This window comes from Peromyscus maniculatus, chromosome 2 (assembly GCF_049852395.1).
Source record: "Peromyscus maniculatus bairdii isolate BWxNUB_F1_BW_parent chromosome 2, HU_Pman_BW_mat_3.1, whole genome shotgun sequence".
NCBI classification, from domain to species: domain Eukaryota; kingdom Metazoa; phylum Chordata; class Mammalia; order Rodentia; family Cricetidae; genus Peromyscus; species Peromyscus maniculatus.
Genome location: NC_134853.1, coordinates 58,422,819 through 58,444,872, shown reverse-complemented (window position 1 = coordinate 58,444,872; position 22,054 = coordinate 58,422,819). Strand labels below are relative to the sequence as shown.

Below are 22,054 nucleotides of genomic sequence, written 5' to 3'. Positions count from 1 at the left end.
CAGAAAACAAACAAACAAAAAACCATCATGGACAGGCTTGTTACAGCAATACTCATTCCAGTTCCACAGTCTGTATTTGTCAGGGTTCTCTAGGGGAACAAAACTGATAGAACGATTTCTATACATCTAAAGAGGTATTTATTAGAGTGGCTTACAAGTTGTGACCCAGCTAGTCCAACAATGGCTGTCTCCTGAAGAAAAGGCCAAGAATCTGACAGTTGTTCAGTCCATGAGGCTAAATGTCTCAGCCAGTCTTCAGTCTATATTAGAATCCTGAAGAAATAAGTCCTAATAGCAGCAAAGGCATTGTCTCCACTGCAGGATAGATGAACTTGCCAGCAAGAGTGAGAGAAAGCAGGCAGAAAGCAAAAGTTTCCTTCTTCAGTGTCCTTCTATGTGGGTGCCACTCTAAGCTATGGCCCAGATTTAGGGTGGGTCTCCCGAATCTCAAATGACTCAATGAAGAATAATCCCTCACAAGTGTGTCCAGCTGCTTGGGTAATAGCTGATTGCAGGTGTAGTCAAGTTGACAGCTAAAATTAGTCATCTCAGTGTCTGAGCATGAGTAAAAGCTACCAGGAATGTTAGTGCCACCAGGTAATTGACTGCACTCAAGAAAACATCTCACCTCCTCCAGTCCCTACCCCTCACCCCACCACACACTACACAATGATGGACAGTCAGCATTAAGCCAACATCATGCAGTTCCTCTATCACAGTAGAAGAGGAGGAGGGGGCACACTGCGGGTTTTGTGGCCTCACAGGTGGGCAAGAGTGAGGTCATTCTTAGGTCTACCGTGGACTAGGGAAGCAGTCTCTGAACATGTCACTCCTGTCCTCAACCAGTTCTTCAGTAGGATGAGGAGATTGTTGTAAGAATAATGAAATTGCTAGGTGATGGTAGTGCATGCCTTTAATCCCAGCACTCGGAAGGCAGAGCCAGGCGGATCTCTATGAGTTTGAGGCCAGCCTGGTCTACAGAGCAAGATCCAGGACAGGCACCATAACTACACAGAGAAACCCTGTCTTGAAAAAACAAAAAACAAACAAACAAACAAACAAAAAAGAATAATGTAAATCAAGGAGTGGAAGACAAGCCCATGGAAGCTACCATGCCCTTGTTGGGGTTGTGTGTTCTAACAAGGTTCGGAGACAGTGGAGAACCATTTCTCCTTCTCAATTCCCCTTCTGGCCTTGCATCCCCTCTCACCTCTTTAGGTATCCTATCCTTCGTACCCTTGCAAGCAGCTGACTTCTTATGTCTGTGTCCTGGCCCTGCCCACCAAGAGCCCCACGTTGTGACCATCAGGGGGAGGAGACAGGTGGGAGACATCCTGGAGAGGGGTGCAGGGTTTTGCGTATTTGCACATGCATATGAATGCATGCGTACTCAAGTGTTTATATGATATAGATGGAGAAACTGAATTATCCTTATTCTGGGAAGCAGACTTTTGAAAAACCATGCAATATCAAAAATAAAACAATTAAGCCAATGCATTATCATACTGTTTGGGTCTGAGTTTTGTCTTCATCATTGACTTTAGTGTGGCTTTGGGCACATATATATCTCTGAGGCTCAGCTTTCTCATTTGCTTACTAGGTAGGGACCTTAATTTTGATACACTGTATAAAGCCTGTGAAGGGTCCTACATACAGGACTAGAATCAAAGAACAGTCAAAATAGATTTACATGTTTTTAGTCATGTTTTCAAAGCACAGATTTTGGAGTTACACAGTTGCCAGTCTGTTTTATTTCCCACTAGCTTTATTGACAAGGCCTTGAGCTTGTGGGTTAAGATGGTAATGATTACCTGCATGGCTTTTCAGAGACGTGGCTGTTTTTGCAGAAAGCACCAATTCTGCCATTGGGCCTGTAAATGTGCCTGATGTGTGATGAGAACAGAATGAAATGGGGGATCTCTGCCTTTCTACTGTGTCTCCCCTCGGCAGATTTAAGCTTTGGGTCAGGTGGGCTTGCTCTAAACTTGCCTGACCTCTTTCCTCCCCTTCATGCCAAGATATAAGTCACCAAGGCAATATCCCCTTCTAGGTCACTGTAGTATCATCTAGGAATCTCCCAGTCCTGCCCATGACCTCTTCCTCCTCCTCCTCTGTACCCCACCCCCACCCACCCACCCACACCCACAAAGCCTGTGCACAGAGCTGACATTCCAAGACAATCATCTTCAGCAATGGCCTCTCAGTTTTCGTAAGCTTTCCCAGTACACCTTTTTTCTTGACCCAACAGTTCAAGTCATTGGCCTTTTCAAGTGATCAATAAAGAGTAGCAGGCTGTTCTCACAAGCAGTTACATTAGAATGTAATGCTGTGGGATGGTCTGTATGTCAAATTGCTCTGATTCGTCAATAAATAAAACACTGATTGGCCAGTGGCCATGCAGGAAGTATAGGCAGAACTAACAGAGAGGAGAAGAGAAAGAACAGGAAGGCGGAAAGAGTCATGACAAGCCGCATGTGAAGATGCCAGTAAGCCACAAGCCATGTGGCAAGGTATAGATTTATGGGAATGGATTAATTTAAGTTATAAGAACAGTTAGTAAGAAGCCTGCCACGGCCATACAGTTTGTAAGCAATATAAGTTTCTGTGTTTACTTGGTTGGGTCTGAGCGGCTGTGGGACTGGTGGGTGACAGAGATTTATCCTGACTGTGGGCCAGGCAGGAAAACTCTAGCTATAATGTAATGTCACTCTGGCAGGTCTCACTTACTTATTCCTCCTGACATCACCTTCAGTTCTGAGTAGAGGAGATGTCCTCCAGAGGGTTTAATCCATGCTAGAGGAAGAACTGTCTCTGCTGACCTCCTGATACTGATGTCTGGATTATTGAAGGGGCACACCGAAAATCTGGTTCCCAATTATCTGACAGGCATCCAGAGTGGATCTCTGCTATGCCAGTACTGCCTATGGTACCTAGATTCCCTCAACAAGGTGACTACATCGTCGCTTGCCCTGGGCTCCGATGCTGCTGTGGTAGAGTATGGTTTTCCCAACAGAGGGGGCAGAAACAGACCATACACAGAACATAGAAGGGAAGCCCAGTAGCAAAATGCTGTGGGCTACTTCCAAGCGTTGTTAGTAGTGCATGTTCCTAGTTACTATGGAAACTGAAAAAGAGTATCTGTGAGAGCCTATATTATCTGTCAAGGAGTTGCCATATCAGAATGAATAAAGAAACTGAGCTGGGTAGTGGTGCACACGCCTTTAATCCCAGCACTCAGGAAGTAGAGGCAGGCAGATCTCTGTGAGTTCGAGGCCAGCCTGGTCTAGAGAGCTAGTTCCAGGACAGCCGGGGATGTTACACAGAGAAACCCTGTCTTGAAAAACAAAAACTAGAAAAAGAAAGAAAGAAAGAAAGAAAGAAAGAAAGAAAGAAAGAAAGAAAGAAAGAAAGAAAGAAAGAAAGAAAAGAAGTCATTGTCCAAAGGCAAAGAATTCTTTAGGCTCCTTCACAAACCTCTTTTTATGATGAAATGTTCTCAAACTAACAAAATTAGTCAAAATGGAAAACAAAACTATAATAACAATACCATATTGGCTGTCCTAAGCTGACAGCTTGAATGTCATATTGTTAAAGAAATAAATCATGACTGAGAATATTACTTTATAGTAGAATATATGGTTAGCATGTGGGGAATCCTGGTTTTGGTCCCAGCTTACAAAAATGGAGAGAGAGAGAGAGAGAGAGAGACAGAGACAGAGACAGAGACAGAGACAGAGAGAAGGAAGGGGTGGGAGGAAGGGGAAAAACAAGACGAGGCAGCATGGCAGCTTGGCTTGAACAAATCCTCTCGTGTGCAGTGCCTCCTAGGTCCACACAGCTTCACGGACTGATGGTGTCTGCTCCAGCAAGCTCCGAGCAGTGCAGCCGGGCTCTGGGGGTGGCTGACGTGGTTCCTTTCTCCAAGAGCATGGACCAGTGAAGGGAGACTCAGCACAGAGATGACAGGCGCACCCCAGGTGCAACAGGAGGCTAGATGAAGGCCTAGTTCATTCCAAATACAATACAGAAATGCCAAATACAGTATAGACAATATAGAAAACTCCAGGGGCTGGAGAGATGGCTCAGTGGTTAAGAACATATATTGCTCTTCCGAAGGACCTGAGTATTCCCAGCACCTACTGGACTGCTTAAGGAGACCTCAGACATGAGTGGCCCATGCCGTCACAGACATTTCTTTTGCTGCTGTTGGCACTCAACCTGTGCACCCCTGCACCCCTGCATCTCCTGCACCCCTGCACCCCTGCATCTCCTGCACCCCTGCATCCCCTGCACCTCTGTACCCCTGTATCCCCTGCACCTACCATGCCCCTGAGATGCTTCCTAGGTTCCTTTTCCTTTCTGGTCAGCCTCTTTCTCGTAACCCATCATCACCTTTGAGGTCTCCATGACACAACTTGCTGTTTCTCCTTTCAAGACCATAAGGCTCGTCCGTTCTTCCTCAGCAGACATTTCCTGCTCCCGGAGCCAGCTGGCCTCCAAAGCAGCTGACTCAACCGCTCTGCTGGGGTGGGTTTCTGACCCAGCGAACACAGCTGAGTTGTTTAAAGGCCTGTCCAGGTTCCTCAGTTTTATGCTCTAGTCACGTGTGCAAACTATGTGACACCAGAGTCAACTCACGGCGGCTGGTGAACCAGCTCCACGGATGAGCACTTGCCACATCAGCCTGATGCCCCAAGTTCATCCAGAGCCCGTGTTAAATACATTGCCTTTTAAAATGCAAAAGCCTGTAAGATAGTCTTAATCCTCCCACAGTCACGCCAGAGGCAGGCCTGACAGCTGGGCTTCCTGCGAGGATGTGAATGGATGTGTGTCAACGGGCTTTACATATATTATCTCTGATTAGTCTGGACAGAACCCCGTATGGTGATTACTGTTCCCATTTCATAAAGGAACAAACAGAGGCTCAGCAAAGATTAGTGGCCGGCCGGAGGAGAGCCTACGGTTTCCTGATGCCTCAGGAAAATGCGGATGAGAGTGAAGGTCATCCTCGCCCCGGGAGAATGGGGGTGGAGGTCCTGAAGGTCGGTGGAGGGCAGAGATAAGAACAGCACCAGCCTGCCCGGGTTTGGCCTGGCTGATCTCCAAATGCCCCCGGCCTTACTTCCCTCACAGGCATGTGGTTAGGGTTACCTGAGGGGGGTCTGTGTGCTCTGCTGTTCTCCTTCGTTAGGAGACACCCTGGCTCCTCTCCCAGCTGCCGCGGCCTGGATGCTTTATGTCCCGCCCCCCCAAAATGAGAATTCTGGACTCCAACCACACACCTAGGTGATGCTATTAGGGAATGGGTAACTAGATTACAGGCATGGAACCCTTTCCTGAATGAGATTCGTACCCTTATAAAAGGGGTCTCTGAGAGACCTCCACCCATTCACCATATGATGGAGCTTAGTGAGACTCTTATATTGTGTCTTAAGGGCACATTGTGCTTCATGTTGTAGACTAGAATCTTCACGCATACGTTGTAGATAGCTCAGCATGGGTGTTCTATGCTACTGTGGTGGGTTGGTTCGGAGCCGACATCTACATTGGTAGTGCTGCAGCAGCAACGTGAGGCTCACAGGCGTAGAGAATGCAAACCCGGCTGCCCAGAGAGCTGCTGGCAATCGGTCATTCCCAAGCTCAGGCTTGCCCCTCTGGGCAGATGGTCAGCTCGTCTTTGAGAAACACTGATGCCCTTTCTTCCTCCTTCAGTCTCCTGCATTTTCTAAAGCCCAGATGACTGCTTCTGTTTCCACTCACTATCTATATAAGCTGGTACCTGGAGATGAGACGTAACCCACTCTCTTATCAGGCTGCAGGCTTTCTGAATAAACAGCTTAAATATTCAATGCCCAGTCCCGTGCAACGGCTCAGCCTAGGAAAGCCACCAAAGCTGACAATCTAGTTTGATCCCTGGAACCCACGTAGTGGAAGAAGAGAACTCCCGAACGTTATCTTCTAATCTCCACACTTACGCCTTGGCAAGTGCACACTAAATAAATAATTGTAAAAAAAAATATATTTAAAAATACTCAATTCCTGGGCCAATGAGATAGTTCAGTGGGTAAAGGTGCCAGTTACCAAGCCTGATAACCCAAGTTCAATCCCCAGGATCCACACAACATGACACTAATATACCCATACACACACACACACACACACACACACACACACACACACACACACGAAATAAATAATGTAATTTTTTGTTTTTGTTTTTGTTTTTTTGAAACAGAGTTTCTCTTTGTATAACCCTGGCTGTCCTAGAACTTGCTCTGCAGACCAGACTGGTGTCGAACTCACAGAGATCTACCTGCCTCTGCCTCCCGAGTGCTGGGATCAAAGGTGTGCACCACTGCTAACCAGCTTAAAATTTCTTTTAAAAAGACTCAATTTCTGTCTCTGGTCATTGGCATTTATGATGACATAATGCTGGCAGTTACAGTGAGCAGATGTCACCATGAGCCAAAAAAAAGTGAGAAGTGAGCCCTCTCCAGACACGGAATCTGTCTAGTCTCTGGCCTTTCGAATGATGAGAAACAAGTGTGTGTGGTTCCTGAGCCACCTCGCCTGCAGTCCTTTGTTATTGCGGCCCAACCTGACTGAAACGCGGGCACCAGTGTGGCATCCCTCCAGATCCTGGGAGCCACATGTCCCCATGTCCCCTCCCTGATCTCCGAAGCGGAAAGCTGAGAGTGAAAGCCAATAAGAAGTGTGAGGGGCCCCAGTGATGGACAAAGTTACTGCTGCTGCCAGACACCCCAGCTGGCCATCGAGTGACCTATATCCTCGGCTGGTTGTTTATTTTGCAATACACAGTTAGCCTGCTCTCCTTTGTGAAGGTGAACAGTTGCGTGTCTGCGGCCGGTGACCATTTCTCTCCTTAGAGAGCTTATCTCACTGTTGGGGTGGAAATGAGCTGTGGCTGAGAGAATGGACAGGCTGCACCTCAGTCGAGCAGCTCTGGGGACAGGTGAGACAAAGTGACTGGGACCCCACACGTGAGGGGAGGAAGCCCTCTTACCTCCAAAGGCTGGCCTCATGGTGAAGTCATGGTCGTCTACTCTGAGCAGAGGCCGAGGTTTTCCTGGCCGGATTTTGGTCACATCAAGGTTCTTTTTATACAAGTGACTGCAAAGAAACAGAAATGTTTTTCCATGGCCCACCAAGGCACTGGGAGAGGCCGTGTGGATGGATGGTTCTCTGCAGGGCCCACCTGGTCTGTGCTTTTTCTCTATTCTGACACACACAGGCAGCGGAAAAGACTAAAGGAGTCTCCCTACCACCCACTCCCTCACGGGGATGTTCACCAGAGCACAGGTCCTTCCAGAACATTCTGAGAGCAGACGTCTTCCCATGCAGACTGTTGTCCTACCCGGCAAGTTCTTCGTGAGTTGTGAGTGGGTGAAAATGGGGATGTTGTAGGATAGTGGAGATTACCAAGATTTTTCTTCTAAAAACATTTCCCAAAGCTGAGCCTGGTGGCATGGTGGGTGGTGCACGCCTTTAACCCCACCACAGGAGGTAGAGGCAGGTGGATCCCTGTGAGTACAAGGCCAGCCTGGTCTACGGACTGACTGCATTCCAGGAGGCCAGAGCTGCAGAATGAGACTTACATGTTACAATATGGTTTGGAATAAACATGCTGTGACATAAGCAGACGCAAAGCCCCAGATGCTGCTTTCCCCAGCTAGACCTGAAGCGACTCTTGGCAGTCCAGGGGACAGGTCTGTACACTCCCCATCTAGCTCGGTCCCTTCATTGTTTTATACTCTTTCCAGACTAATTTTGTCACCACACAGTCGTGGAGCAGTCAGATCCAGAATATTGTAAAGCATCTGCCCACTGGTAGGTTATTCTGTGGCGGGAAGGAAGTGAGTCTATGTGGGATGCCGAAGCTGTATCGTTTGTATTTCCCAGGCAGCCTTCTTCTTCTTCTTTTTTTTTTTTTTTTTTTTTTTTTTAAGATTTATTTATTTATTATGTATACATTGTTCTGTCTGTACATATCCCCACAGGCCAGAAGAGGGCACCGGATCTCATTACAGATGGTTGTGAGCCACCATGTGGTTGCTGGGAATTGAACTCAGGACCTTTGGAAGAGCAAGCAGTGCTCTTAACCTCTGAGCCATCTCTCCAGCCCCCCAAGGCAACCTTCTAAAAGGTGCGATCTGAGCTCACCTCCGTGTGTCTGCGCTAAGCATAATGCCCAGCACACACTAGACACTCAGCAAAGTGGAAGCAATATGAAGGAGGCACTAGCCAGCTTCTAGAAGGAATTGAAACTGATTCTAGCACGTTTGGTCAAAGTTGTTCTAGACCCTCACACAGACTTGCATGCAGGCAAAACAAACAAATAAAAATAAATAATTAAAAAAACAATAGAGTTTACTTTTCTGAGCGAGCTTTGGGTTCCTCTCTGTACACAGCTTCCATTAGCCATACCCTACCCCACAGCAAGACCTTTACAATGAATGACCTTGCTGTGACATGTCACTGCCACCAGAGTCCATGTTGACCCCAGGGCTCTCTCTGGTGTTGGCGTTCTAAAGGTTTGCGTAAATGCATGTGTCATGACAATACCATATAAATTAGTTTTGCTCCCCCCCACCCCAAGTCCTTTTAGTCTCAAATTTTTCTTTACCCTAAATAAATAAATAAATAAATAAATAAATAAATAAATAAATACTATTTCTCCAAAGAGCTGGGTGTCATGTGCTTTGGCTGTCCCAGCACTCGGGAGGCAGAGGCAGGTAGATCTCTGTAAGTTAACAGCCAACTTGGTCTACATAGTGAGCTCCAGAGACAGCAACACGTGAAATTGTACGTGGATCCATACGTAACACGTGGATCCATACGTAACACGTGCATCCATATGTAACACGTGGAGCCATACGTAACACGTGCATCCATATGTAACACATGGATCCATACATAACACGTGCATCCATATGTAACACGTGGATCCATACGTAACACATGCATCCATATGTAACACATGGATCCATACGTAACACATGCATCCATATGTAACATGTGCATCCATATGTAACACATGGATCCATACGTAACACATGCATCCATATGTAACACGTGGAGCCATATGTAACACGTGCATCCATATGTAACACGTGGATCCATACATAACGTGCATCCATATGTAACATGTGCATCCATATGTAACACGTGCATCCATACGTAACACGTGGATCCATATGTCACACAGCGTGCTCAGGAAAGTTTGCACCACACAAATGAGCCACAAAGGCCTGTGCTACAGAACATGAAAGCTGGGTCCTTTCTGCACCTCCAGTCTCGGAACTCCTGCCTTGGGTGGCTTTCTACTGCTGTGATAAACACCATGACCAAAAGCAACTTGGGAGAAAGGGGCTGTTTCACCTTCCAGCTTACCGCTCATCACAAAGGGGAGTCTGGGCAGGAACCGGGAGGCAGAAGCTGATGCAGAGGCCATGGAGGGGTGGGTGCTGGTTACTGCCTGGCTCCTCATGGCTGCTCAGCCTGCTTTCTTATCCCCAGGACCACCTGCCCAGGGCTGGCACCATCCACAATGGGCTGGACCCTTTCACATCAATCCTCAATCAAGAAGATGCCCCACAGACTAGCCTATAGGCCAATCTGATGGAGGCATTCTCTCAGTTGGAGTTCTTTCTTCCTAGGAAACTAGTTAGTGTCAAGTTGACAAAAAAATCAACCAATACAGCTACTGAACTTTCTCTTTGTTCCCACTTTCTCCAACGAAAATGGTTCTGATAAATGATTCTACTTCTGCAGCTGCATCTCTGCTCAGTCCTCTGTCCCAGGCCATAAGAAGCAGGAACCTGTTCCAGGGCCAGTGAGGCACAACATCCGCCAGTATCAGGGCCATAAGCAGATCCTTGCAAAGACTGTAGGGGAGGTGCCTGAGGAGCTCAGAGGGCTTAGCAGATCACGGACATTAACGGTGCCCTCTGCCTCACAGCGCAAATCCTTCCTGTCAACACACTTTCCACATCTATCCAGGGAAGCCTTCGTGAACCGGAAGTCACAGAATGCCGTCACTCCACCAGGATACAGCAGGCTTAATTCCGCTGCCATTGAGGCTCAGATTTTTTTTTTTTTTTAAGGGACTAGTTGTTTAATAACCGGAGTCACTGAGGTCTTCCTGGGCCCTGAGCTATTTGTCACAAGGGGTACATTCTCCACTCATCTTTTCTCAGGCATGGTCCTTAGCCCCAGACTCCTGAGCCTCACCCTCATGGTAAGAAGTCAAAACTGGCTGGGTAGTGGTGGTGCAACGCCTTTAATCCCAGCACTTGGGAGGCAGAGGCAGGTGAATCTCTGTGAGTTCAAGGACAGCCTATACTACAAAGAGAGTTCCAGGACAGCCAGGACTGTTACACAGAGAAACTCTGTCTCAAAAAAAAAAAAAAAAAAGAAAAGAAAAGAAAAGAAAGAAAAGAAAAAAAAAGTTAAAATTGTTAGGTGACCTTAAACCTGACCTTTTGTGAAAAGGAAAAAAAATGTTCAACATGCCTGTGGGGGCAGCTGTGCCCACGGGGGCGGGTTAGAGTTCTGGATCTGGGTCTATTTGCTAACAACAGTCATCATAACACCGGTTCTCACGGTGGCCTTGCTCCAGGCAGGCACTCAGCTGTGAATCTTAGACCCTCCTTACCGATCACCAAACTCCTTCTTCAGTGCAGAGACTGGGGCTCAGCGTGATTGGGGAATCGGCATGGCCAGAGAGTGGCTTCCCTGGCCTCTCAACTCCTTGTCATGGGCCAGAGTTACTTAGGGGCAGGAGAAGAGGCTGGCCTGGTCCAGCAAAACAGAACCATGGTGAAAACCAAGAGAGGGATGGCCAAGGATGGGCCTCCGAGAGATGGTAGCCGGGAAAGGGAGGACAAAGTGGGCTGAGAGACTGGGGAGGACAGGCGGAGCCGGCCTCTGAGGCAGGAAAGGGAGGCAGGAGGCAGGGAGGAGCAGGCTGAGACGTCAGAGGCAGAAAGGCAGAAAGAACAAGAAAGTGCTGGATGAGACGAGCAGCTTCCTTGACCGATGTTCTACACAGAGGCAAACCAAAGGTCAGAGGGCTTTGCAAAGTCAGCTGCTGGGCGGAGTAACTGTTCCGTGTGAGCGGCTTGCCAGCGGATGCAGGAAGGCCGTCAGGTTAGCCGGCATGTGATTGTGTGTACGTGAGGAAACACCTGTGTGGTGTGTGACTCTGTGAGGGAGACTGTGCACACCTTTGTGACTGGAACTACATGGGTGGTATGTGCGTGCAAATGTGCACACATATTTGTGCGAGAACAAGACTTCTAAGAAGGGTTCCGAGGCTGTAAACAAAGGGGTCCGGTTGTATATTCCTACTTGTCAGTATAGCTTAACTCCTATGTGATGAAACAGGAAACTAAAGCGTCAGAACCGTGACTGACCCGCCCCCCAGATGACCTTGCTCTGTGTTGTTTGACCCCACGCATGTCCTGAGAGACCCAGAGAGACCCTGCACTGCCCTTCCTACCCTCTCCATGGCCTGGCTTCAGTGAGGGCACACCCTTTGGCTCTGTTCATCTTTTCTCACCTTGACTCCTCCTGGGACAAATTCCAAGAAATAGTCCTCACCCCCAGTGTCAGACTCAAGGTATCCCCAGTGCCCACATAGTGTCAAGTGACACTCTGGGCCTTCTGAGACGCGGCAAAAGTTGTAGCGGCTAGGCTCCTGAGTGGGGTCCTAGAGTGTGGGCACCATGCTCAGGGGACAGTTTCCGGCAATGCTGTCCCTTGAGTGAGTGAACCAGCCACAGAGTGGCTCACACCCCTGAGGCACTCGTGCTGTGTAAAAGGAGCCTGTTTAGGCCCGGGACCGGCATGTTCTCAGTGGGAGGGAGTCCCACAGGTCAGCTGTTGCTTTATGGTTTTGAAGAAGCACAGTGATCTGAGCCCATGTGAACCCAGAAGATTCTAGAATTCTACTGTGAAGGCATCTATTTGAAATGGCCCACACCAAGGTTTCCCAGCCTCCTTTGACCTTGTATCTCCTTTTCACAGGATACCTGGTCACATTTCCCAAAATTAGAGCTCAGAAACGCAACTGAGACAGGTGGTCTCTGGGGTCCCTTTCTGGTTCAGGCGTGTGCTTCTGGACACATAACCAAGTTTGGCCTGTGCTTCCTGGCTGAGTGGGACAGAGCCTCAGAGAGATCCTGGCTTCCCAGAGTAGCGGGCTCCATTGAAGGGCCAGAAGTCGATTATAGTTCTTATTCTTAGATTCTTTCTGAAAATAAGGAAGCAGCCAAGACTGAATCTAGTATGCCTATTTACAATACTGTGTGTGTATGTATGTGAGTGAGTGTGTGTGTGTGTGTGTGTGTGTGTGTGTGTGTATGTGTGTGCAGATAAAAAGGGGGAATTAGAGGTTAAGGCTCCAGAAAATGTTACCAGTAACAGTACATGGCCAAAAATATTTGAAGACCACTGACCTAGACCATTTGCCTCACATGCTCAAGGCCCTGCAAATAAACAAACTAACAAAGACCTTATTTGTGTATATTCAAAGCACACATTCTCAGAACACCTGGAACAGGTGCAAACCATTTCACACAGGTATTCATGGCTTCTTCATGCCCAACAGTCCTTATGCCTCAGCTGGGGGTCAAGTTCTGAACAACTGTCCAAATCAGATTTGCTAGGAGGGGAGACCTTTTGAATACAACGGTTTTCAGTACAAATTCTGGGCCTAACCAGTATTTCCTGGAAATGTCTGCAGCAGCATTCACTGTTGGTGGACATGTACTACTGGCAAGCTGGCAGACACTTCCTCTAGAATTCAAAACAGTATCACCAAGCCTGTTAATATGATCCAGTTCTCCCCTGACAACTTAAAGAAGACACCCCAGTTACCTTTTATCTATTTTATCAGGCTAAGGCTCCCACTCCAGGCCTCACATGCTCTGCAAGCACCCTGCCCCTGAGCAATACCTCAGCATTACGTGTTTTGTTAATAGTTCACATCAAGTCCTCATACAGTTTGCCCTTCAATACTTGATCCTCTGGCCAACCTCCATGTTCCCTGCAGGATATAATCTGACAGAAGCAAAGCAGCGTCAGGAAATGCAGAGAGATTTTTACCCATCGAGTCTGAGCCACCTACAAAGCGCTTTTGGTGCCCACGGGCATTAAAAACAAGGCTCACTACATTGCAGATGTCAGTACTGTGGCAGATGTCAGCACTTGGGGGAGGTAGGGGTCCCTCTAGCTGGGGTATTCTAATAGGACGTTTGAGAAGGTAACCACTATCCCTGCTGGGGAAACCTACCAGGAATAGCCTTCCCCACCCCCACCCGGCAAACCTACCTTTGCTTGGGCATTTCCAGCTGCCCTGTCCATCTCTTCCTCCTGGATTTTCTGCTCTCCACAAGAGCCATCAGGCAAAACAAGAACAAAACGAGTCTCATAAAATAAGGCATTCTTCAAATGTCTATGATGCAACAGGCTGCTGCTGAGCAGGGGCCTTCAACGGGGCAGATGCCCCCTGGCTTGACCATGAATCCTGTCCCCAGCCTCCTGGAAATTCTTCTCGGAGGGGCTGCGAGGGCATGGTTGGCAAGGCTGAGTTTCCCAACCTACTAATTGATACCGACGCCTGTCCAGTCCCACCTCCCACCCACCCCCCGACACACACACACCTGGCTAGGACACAAATGCCAGGCTCTGTCCTTCCCTCTGCTTAGAGATTGGCCATTAGTCAAGGAGTCTGTCCCCCTGGGAAACTGGGGTTCCTCTGAACCCTAGAACAGCTTTGGCTAAGGCTGTTATATAAAAAAATATTTTAAATCTCTTGAACACGCCAGCTTTTTGCTGAGATCATTAATCCACCTCTCTGGCTGCATAAAACCAGTCTGTCACATCCAGCAGCGAGTCGGCTTTGATTCCGAGGGGATTTGTATGTGTTTGGGGGAAGCTAAGAAAAAACACTAACGGTTCCAGAGAGCTTTTTGATCTAAGAGAATATGCTTTGCCTATGGCTGACGATAACTGCTTTTACGTCAAATGTGTACCTTTTTTTTTCCCAGAAAAAAACATCAAAGACATGCATTTTGATTTTGAAGAATAGCAAACAAAAGTCATGATTATGTAACCTCCTTTTCTTACCGTGAGCACTCCATTCACCTTGCTCTTTGACCCTGAAATGTGTAAAGTCAAACTTCATCAATTAGGCTGCATTTTATCCTTCGAAATGGAATTGTGCAAACTAGAAGTAGATATATGAGGTCATGTTTAACCTGATAAACAGTACACTATGTTTTAAAGTGACTTAAAGCTTGGTTGCTGTGTACTGGCAATGAGTTTATATCGTAGAAACAGATCTGAGGATGAAGGTTAGATAGAAAGAGACAAAACTGGACTTCTATTATGTAGGGAAGAAAGAATCAAAAGCAGGAAAGAGGAATGATAGGATATATCTTATTTTGTAAGGATTCCTAATTTGAACAAGTTGTTTCAGGAATCAAAGTAACCAAAGAGGATGGTGTAAGAATGTGTTAATCCCAAAGATGTAAGGAGAAAGACCACCGACCCAAATCATCATGGCCAAATTAATTAAAGCAAGGCTTTATTTTATTCGTGTATACAGGCTGTCTTCCAATAAGACAGGGTTCAAGAGGTCAGCATTAGACCTGGGCAAGATAAGGGTTAGGTGGCTTCCAAGTGGGGGACTGGGCAGGCAAATAGGCAGGGTTACAGAAGCAGAACGTAACAAGCTAGTCCTGACCAGGCGGTCATAAGAACCTTTGGAAACAAAAGCAGAGGTGCAATATGGTCATAACACTTCTTGAAACAAAGACCTGGTTACCATTCCTGGGGCAGGAAGTGCAGAACCACTTGTAGTTAAGGTTACAGGTGGGCCAGAGCCCAATCCTCGAGAAACAGAGGTTTAATCATAAGCAGGAATGAGCCTGGTTTCTCTTTGCTATAAGACGGCTTTCAAGCCTAAGATGGAGGCAGGCTGGTTCATCAAATGCAGTATTAGAATCCACACCATGCTGCTGCCCAGGCCACAGAACCAGCGGTGCCCTTTCCCTTCTCAATGATACCAATAAGCCCCTGCTGAGGATGCTAGAAATGCATCTGGGGCATCAGGCAGATGACCACACGTCCCGAGTGTCTCAGCAAGACAGGAAGTGGAGCTTCTGCAGAAAGGGGGCTGCGGAGCTGTGAGAACTGAGTGAGCAGCAAGTCCAGCGGGTTTTCACTCCTAATACAAGGATCCTGCGTCTCACCTGACGAGTCAGAGCCTGGCTTTGGGCCATTAGCTAGTACAGAGGGACAGTTTCTAGGAAAGATGAAACCCCTAAAGGATTAGTTTATTTCAGGAGCTGCTCACTCAGAAGGGACTTTAGCAAATGGTGTCTTCTCAAAGGGGAGTTGTCCCTTTCTTACTTAACCTTTATGCCGGGGTCGTGGGAGTATACAGCAGGTGACAGCTAGTGTTTGACACCTCCACCCACCAGACGTATAGCTCCCTGATGAGCAGCCCCGCCTGGCAAAGCCGTGGGGTCACTGGCTGTGGAAATTGGTGGTTTTCTGTCTGTAGCTTTCTCGTGTGCCGCCATTAGACCTCCCTACAAGAACAGCCGTGGGGTGCTTTCCACAGCCCTTTGGTAGTGTGTTGTACATCTCTGGGCACTCGGTTAGCTGTGGATTTCTGTTTAAGCTGTGTAATTCTGATGAACAGAAATATTACCAGAATATCCTTCTTTACTGACACAGGAAAGTAACTGTATTCTCAGTCTCAAAGACAGCCTTTTACACATTTTACAAAGACCTTAGAACTAGTCCAAAACAGACTAAGCTGCCCCTAAAGAATATACACCAAGACTTATTCCCAGGTGTTGTTTACTGCTAAATCAAGGCCAGGCTGTTTACATCTAGACACAGTCCTTGCAGTAGCTCCCTTTCTGCATGTACCCTGACCGCTCAACGTTCAGCCAATTGTCTACTGTCTGGGAATCCTCACCAACTTAGAGCTATATGCATGGGCGAATGTGACTTACTAGCTAAGAGAAGCTACATGACTTACCTTGTGTTTTGAGACTGGGTAGGGCCCTGAAAATGTAACTTATAATTGTCCGGTTTGGCTGAGGGGGAGCAGCAGCGGTGGTGTGGTAAGAGAAGGCTGTGTAGAGCTATGAGAGCTGCTGCAGAATGTGAGTATGTATGTGTGTGTGTGTGTGTGTGTGTGTGTGTGTGTGTGTGTGTGTGTGTGTGCGCGCGCGCACGCTAAGAGATAAAGAAGAGAAAGCATGAGTGAAGTGTGAGGGCGTGAGTGGGTGAAAGACTGAGGAAAGACTGAGTGAATAATCTAGGAAGTATGTGTGTGAATGAGTGTGAAAGAGAGAACTGTATGTAAGAGCTGCTGCTACATAGAGGAGCTGTGCCTAGGAACTGTGTAAAGTGCTGTATGGGGAGAGAGCTCTGTCAATGAGATGTTCGGCTGTGGCTGTGTGGAGATTTGTAACTGTGTGAGGTAAGGAAGACGAAGCTGTATGGAAAAGAGATGCAGAAGAGACATGTATGTAAAAGAAAGATGTGGAGCCATGTGGAAAGTGTATGTATGTAAAGATATGTAGCTGAGCCATCTCTCCAGTCCCAGAGGAGATAAATTTGGACTCCTATAATTTGTGTGACCATTGGAGCCAACAGGCAGCTGGTGTAACAGCCTAGATGTGAGAAACTATTTTTTTTCTTTTCTGTCAAGGTGGCTACCCCACCAAGGGCCAATGGACCCCCCAAGTGGGAATTTCCCTCAGGAATTTCATGCTGGGAGAAAAGAAGGTGCCAGCCAGAATGGGAAGCTTGTCTCCTGAAGAGATTTACAACTTGCCAGACAGCCTTCAGGAATGAGACTAGAGCCCTAACAATGACAGGTCAATGGTAGGTGGGACCACAGTTTAACTCAGACTGCTTAAAAGTGCATATCCCTGGCCTGTACTTAAGACTTTAATCTCACTTCAGGACCCCCAAAATGGATCTCTGTCCCTCTTCCCAATGTGGCTACACTGAATAAATCATTTTTCTTTTTTCTTTTCTTCCTTCCTTCCTTTCTTTTTTCTTTTACTAGTAATTTGGCTGATTTGGTAATCTGTTTCTTGAGAATGAGTCCCTGAACTTGGCTTCTTGGGTTACATACAGGCTGTGTACCCCAAGTTTAATAACAGTAACATCTGTACAGATAAGGAGTGGATGGGGAGCCAGACTTGGAAACATGAAGAACCAGCTGAGAAGCTGACTGGGAGTCAGTCCGTCAGCACAGGAGGCCCAGCATGGTGAGAACAGAGCACAGGCTACTGGATCTAGGAACCAGACCATGGTTTCTGGCTCAGCTGGTGGTTCTGGTTGTGAATGACTTTGGGAAACCTAATTACAATGTCCTCAATGGGTACGTGGGGCTGTGAGGCGGCTGAGCAGGTAAAGGGGTTTGCTGCCAGTCCTGACCACCTTTTCCACCTGTCGGCCACAAACCTTCCCTACAGGATCTGTCTGTTCTGGACATTTCATGGAAATAAAATCCCACGACGCATAGCCTTTTGTAGCTGGCTTTCCTCAGCACAATGTGTTCAAGGTTCATCTATGTTGTAGCATGTATCAGTGAAAGGTGTTCAAGGTTCATCTATGTTATAGTATGATTCAGTATAATGTGTTCAAGGTTCATCTATGTTGTAGCATGTATCAGTGAAAGGTGTTCAAGGTTCATCTATGTTGTAGCATGTATCAGTGAAAGGTGTTCAAGGTTCATCTATGTTGTAGCATGTTTCCTCACATATCCCTCGTACAGGTGGAAGCCATGCTGTTTCTCTCTTCACCAGCCTGTTTCCACTTTTAACCATAATGCCATGAACGTCTGTTTCTGTCTGTATAGAGACGTTTCTGGTGTGAGCCACATGTGTACAGAGGTCAGGTGACAACAGGCAGGGGCGAGTCCTCTGCTTCCAACCAGTGTAGGACCCTGGGATCAAACTCAGGCTGCCAGGCTTTGCAGCAAGGACCTTTAATCACTGAGCCTACATTTTTCTTCAGGATACAAAAATGGACTGGGATTCCCGGGACATACAGTAACTTCATGTTTCACTTTTTATGGAACCATTAAACTATTTCTGAAAGTGGCTGCACCATTTTACATTCTCACCAGAAATACAGGATTCCAATTTCTTCACATTTTTGACAGTCATCTGGCTGTGTGTGTGTGTGTGTGAAAGATCTCTAAGTATTTTGCCTGCATGTATGCGTATGAACATTGTGCGTGCTTTGTACCCAAGGAGGTCAGAAGAAGGTGTCAGATACTGTGGGGTGATTTGAAAGAAAATGGCCCCCAAAGGGAGTGGCACTATTAGGAGGTGTGGTCTTGTTGGAGGAAGTGTGTCACTGTGGAGGCAGGCTTTGAGGTCTCATATATGCTGAAGCCACACCCAGTGAGACAGAGCACTTCCTGTGGCCTGCACATGATGTAGGACACTCAGTTGCTTCTCCAGCACCATGTGTGACTGCAAGCTATCATGTTCCACCATGATGATAATGGACTGAACCTCTGAACTGTAAGCCAGCCCCATTTAAATCTTTTCCTTTATAAGAGTTGCTGTGGTCATAGCATCTCTTCAGAGCAATAGAAACCCTAAGACGCCTGGGAACTGGAGTTGAGATAGTTTTAAGCTGCCACCTGAGTGCTGAGAACCACACCCCGTCTCTGCAAGGGCAACAGTGCTCGTTCCCCAAACTGCGTCCCCACTTTTAAGATTGGGTTTTACTATGTAGCCCAAGCTGGCCTCAACTTCCTAAGTGCTGGGACCACAGGTTGCACCACGATTTATCTGGAGTTCAGAGTCTAGTTATAAGCATCCTGGCCGTACTTCTGAAGTGGTATCTTAGTGTGGTTTGATGTGCAGCTTCCCGATAATGATGTAGAGCTTCTCTTCAGATGCACACAGGCCATCTATATATCTTTGCAGAAATGTCTATTCAAATCTGTTCTCAGTTTTTTTGCTTTATTTCATGTTTTGTTTTGATTTGGTGTTTGTTTTACAATAGGGTCTCATGCAGCTCAGGCAAGCTTCAAACTCACTATGTAGCCAAGGACTTTGAATTGATCGTCCTGCCTCTACTTCCCATATCCTGGGTTTACAGGTGTGTGCCACCGTGCCCAGCTTCTAATCTGTTGTCATTTTTAAATCAAGCTCTTTTTTAGTATTGAGTTGTAATGTGATATATATATTTTGTTTGTTTATGTTTTTTGACAAGATCTCACTATGCAGCCCTGGCTAGCCTGGAACTGGCTATGTAGACTGGGATGCCTGGAACTCACAACAGTCCACCTGCTTCCTGGTGCCTGTGGTGGCACATGCCTGTGTTTCTTGGTGACATAGGCTTGTGCCACCAAGCCCAGCTAAAGCCTAGCTGTCAGTTTCTTAATAAAGATTCTTTGAAAAAAAAATATTTCAATGAATTATAGCATCTCTTTCTTTGGTTCTTTGTACTTTTGAACCTGTAGCTGCGAAGTCAGTCTAGTCCAGGGTGGCAAAGACAGTTTCTTCTAAGGGTTTTATAGCTGTAGCTGCTGAGTTTTGACATGGGGTCTGGATATGTAGCTCAAGTTGGCCTTGAACTCCAAATCTGCCTGCTTCTGCTCTGCCTGTCCAGTGCTGGCATTAAAGGCGACTGCCACTAGCTGTAGTTCTTACATTGGAGTCTATGATTCCCTTTGACTTAATTTTTGTCTGGCACAGGCTATGAATAGTCTAGCTTGTAACGCTGGCTCATTTGAAGACAGAGGGGTCAGGTCCATGGGCCCAAGCTCAGAGACTGGGAGACCCCAGCAGCATTAGCTGAAGCCGGACTCTGGTCATGGACAGCATGGGTTTAGGCAACGGGAGAGGCAGAGGCAGAGGCAGGTGTACTGAATGAAGATTGGCTGTTTATAAAGAATGGCAAGAGACTGGAGGAGATCCAGAGGTAACTGCACAGATTAGAAAGTGGCTAATGAAAAGTGGCAAAAAGCACAAAGTGGAAGTCCAGGCATGGTACTTGAAGGAATGTGGACAAGAGGTAAGATTAGATGGCAAAGAACTCAACCTTCGGTCAAAACCAAGCTATGCTGTTGTCACTGGTCCACTACCAGTCGTGGGTGGAACTATTTTGTGGTCTGGGGTGGTGCCCTGTTTGAGGTGAATAGGTATTTGTTCTCATGACCTCAGGAAGTCACACAAATGTCACGGTCACTCTGTATTCACTTGATATGTACTTATTTGCAGGTATCAGAACAATGTAGGCTTTTCAACACTTCACCCTAGGTCCCCATAAGAACAGGCATGTGAAGTTTTAGATTCTGGTCTATAAAAATGGGCAATCTTGCCGGACGGTGGTGGCGCAAGCCTTTAATCCCTGCACTCAGAAGGCAGAGCCAGGTGGATCTCTGTGAGTTCGAGGCCAGCCTGGTCTCCAAAGTGAGTTCCAGGAAAGGCGCAAAGCTACACAGAGAAACTCTGTCTCGAAAAAAAAAAAACCAAAAAAAAGGGCAATCTCAAGATACCACATGTTTCTTCATAAACCAAAGTTGAATAAACAGAGTTCTTATTCTCCTGAAATAGGGAAATTTGTCACTTTCATAGTAAAATCAATAAATTACTTTTTTTAATTCATTGAGAAGCTTGGTGAAATCATTTATTTCAGTAGAATAAAACAATCAGCAGCATGGAAATGTAAAGTGCTACATAAATTCCCCACATACAGAAGATTTGGAAGGCTCATGGGCTTAGACCGCTACAAGCAAAACAGGCATATTTTTCAAGCATGCTATTTTAACTACCTTGATGTGTAGTCATATGCTATGCTGGTCAGTGAAGAAGCCTTGAGTTCTGAAATCTGAGAACTGGGGAAATGGGAATCCTAAGACTTTACCTACCAGCTTCTACATGGTTTGGGCCTTAAGCTGAAACTAAAGGGCTAAACTGAGGCTTTAATGACAGAGGCCCTTCAGTGAGTTCACTGACTCCAAGGTGGGGGTGGAAGAACAATTTTTTAGATAGGGATGAGGGAAAAAAGCACAATGTACCACTTTGATGTGTGTATCAAGTGCTAAAAAGAAATGCCAACACACGTAAGGAGGTAGCCGGTTAGCAACAGGGAGGGAGAAAGGATGAAATCACAGAGCAACTTCAGTGCTTAGCACAGGCGCCCCCAGAAGATGCAGCAAGATCACAGAGCTCCAAAGGCTGCCAGTCTGACTGGGAGGAAGACCGCTCTAGTGCATGAGCCATCTCAGCACAGGGTGACGGTGCAGGGCTTCTCTCCTACGTGGGGAGGCCATCCAGGCTTCCAGTGGGTTACTGGCTTCTCTCTAGGAGACCACTGACCCAATGTTTCTCATATCTGGTATTATAAACTAAGACCTCAGAATATATTTTTTCATGGCAAGAAAATTAAAAAATTGGTAACCTATAGTCTTCCTGACATGAGGTCATCACAAAGTTCCTGGGATTTTTAGACTTTACCAATTTCATATATAGACATAAACAATTTGAAGAACTATAAAATACTAATCTATTAAACTGTAAATCTATTTAAATGTTAAGATTATATTATAGCATACAGTACCTTTTTAAATTTTAGGTGTTGACACAACAAAAACTGGCTATCAAATAAAAATGGAAATTATGTTCAATGGTTAACAGACCCCAAATCACATAATAGGACTGAAAATTAAACTCACCTTTAAAATGATTTTGTGAGCTGTTTTTACCTTGCCCATAATTGTATTTAGTTAAAACCACATAAAGACTTTACAACTACCCTCCCAATCATACTTAAAATATGTATGAGCTAACTAACCTTTGTGGACTGACCTAGAACCCAAATACCATTTATATTCAGTTGTCTTAAAAAAAAAAAAGCTTAAAAATGGGCTTTGAGCCGGGCGGTGGTGGCATACGCCTTTAATCCCAGCACTCGGGAGGCAGAGCCAGGTGGATCTCTGTGAGTTCGAGGCCAGCCTGGACTACCAAGTGAG

General features: G+C 46.5%; 1 protein-coding gene across 1 annotated transcript in view; it reads right to left on the bottom strand.

Moving 5' to 3' along the window:
* The window catches only part of Gabrr2 (gamma-aminobutyric acid type A receptor subunit rho2), a 42,476-nt gene extending 28,829 nt beyond the window's left edge, over window positions 1-13,647 (bottom strand). Inside the window, exons 1-2 of the mRNA XM_006975296.3 lie at window positions 13,354-13,647; window positions 7,025-7,131 (exon numbers count right to left, since the gene is read on the bottom strand). Of these exons, the coding sequence (XP_006975358.1) occupies window positions 7,025-7,131; window positions 13,354-13,466 (220 nt within the window). The 5' untranslated portion in view covers window positions 13,467-13,647. The remainder of the gene's footprint in view (window positions 1-7,024; window positions 7,132-13,353) is intronic.
* Between the last annotated feature and the right edge of the window lie 8,407 nt (window positions 13,648-22,054).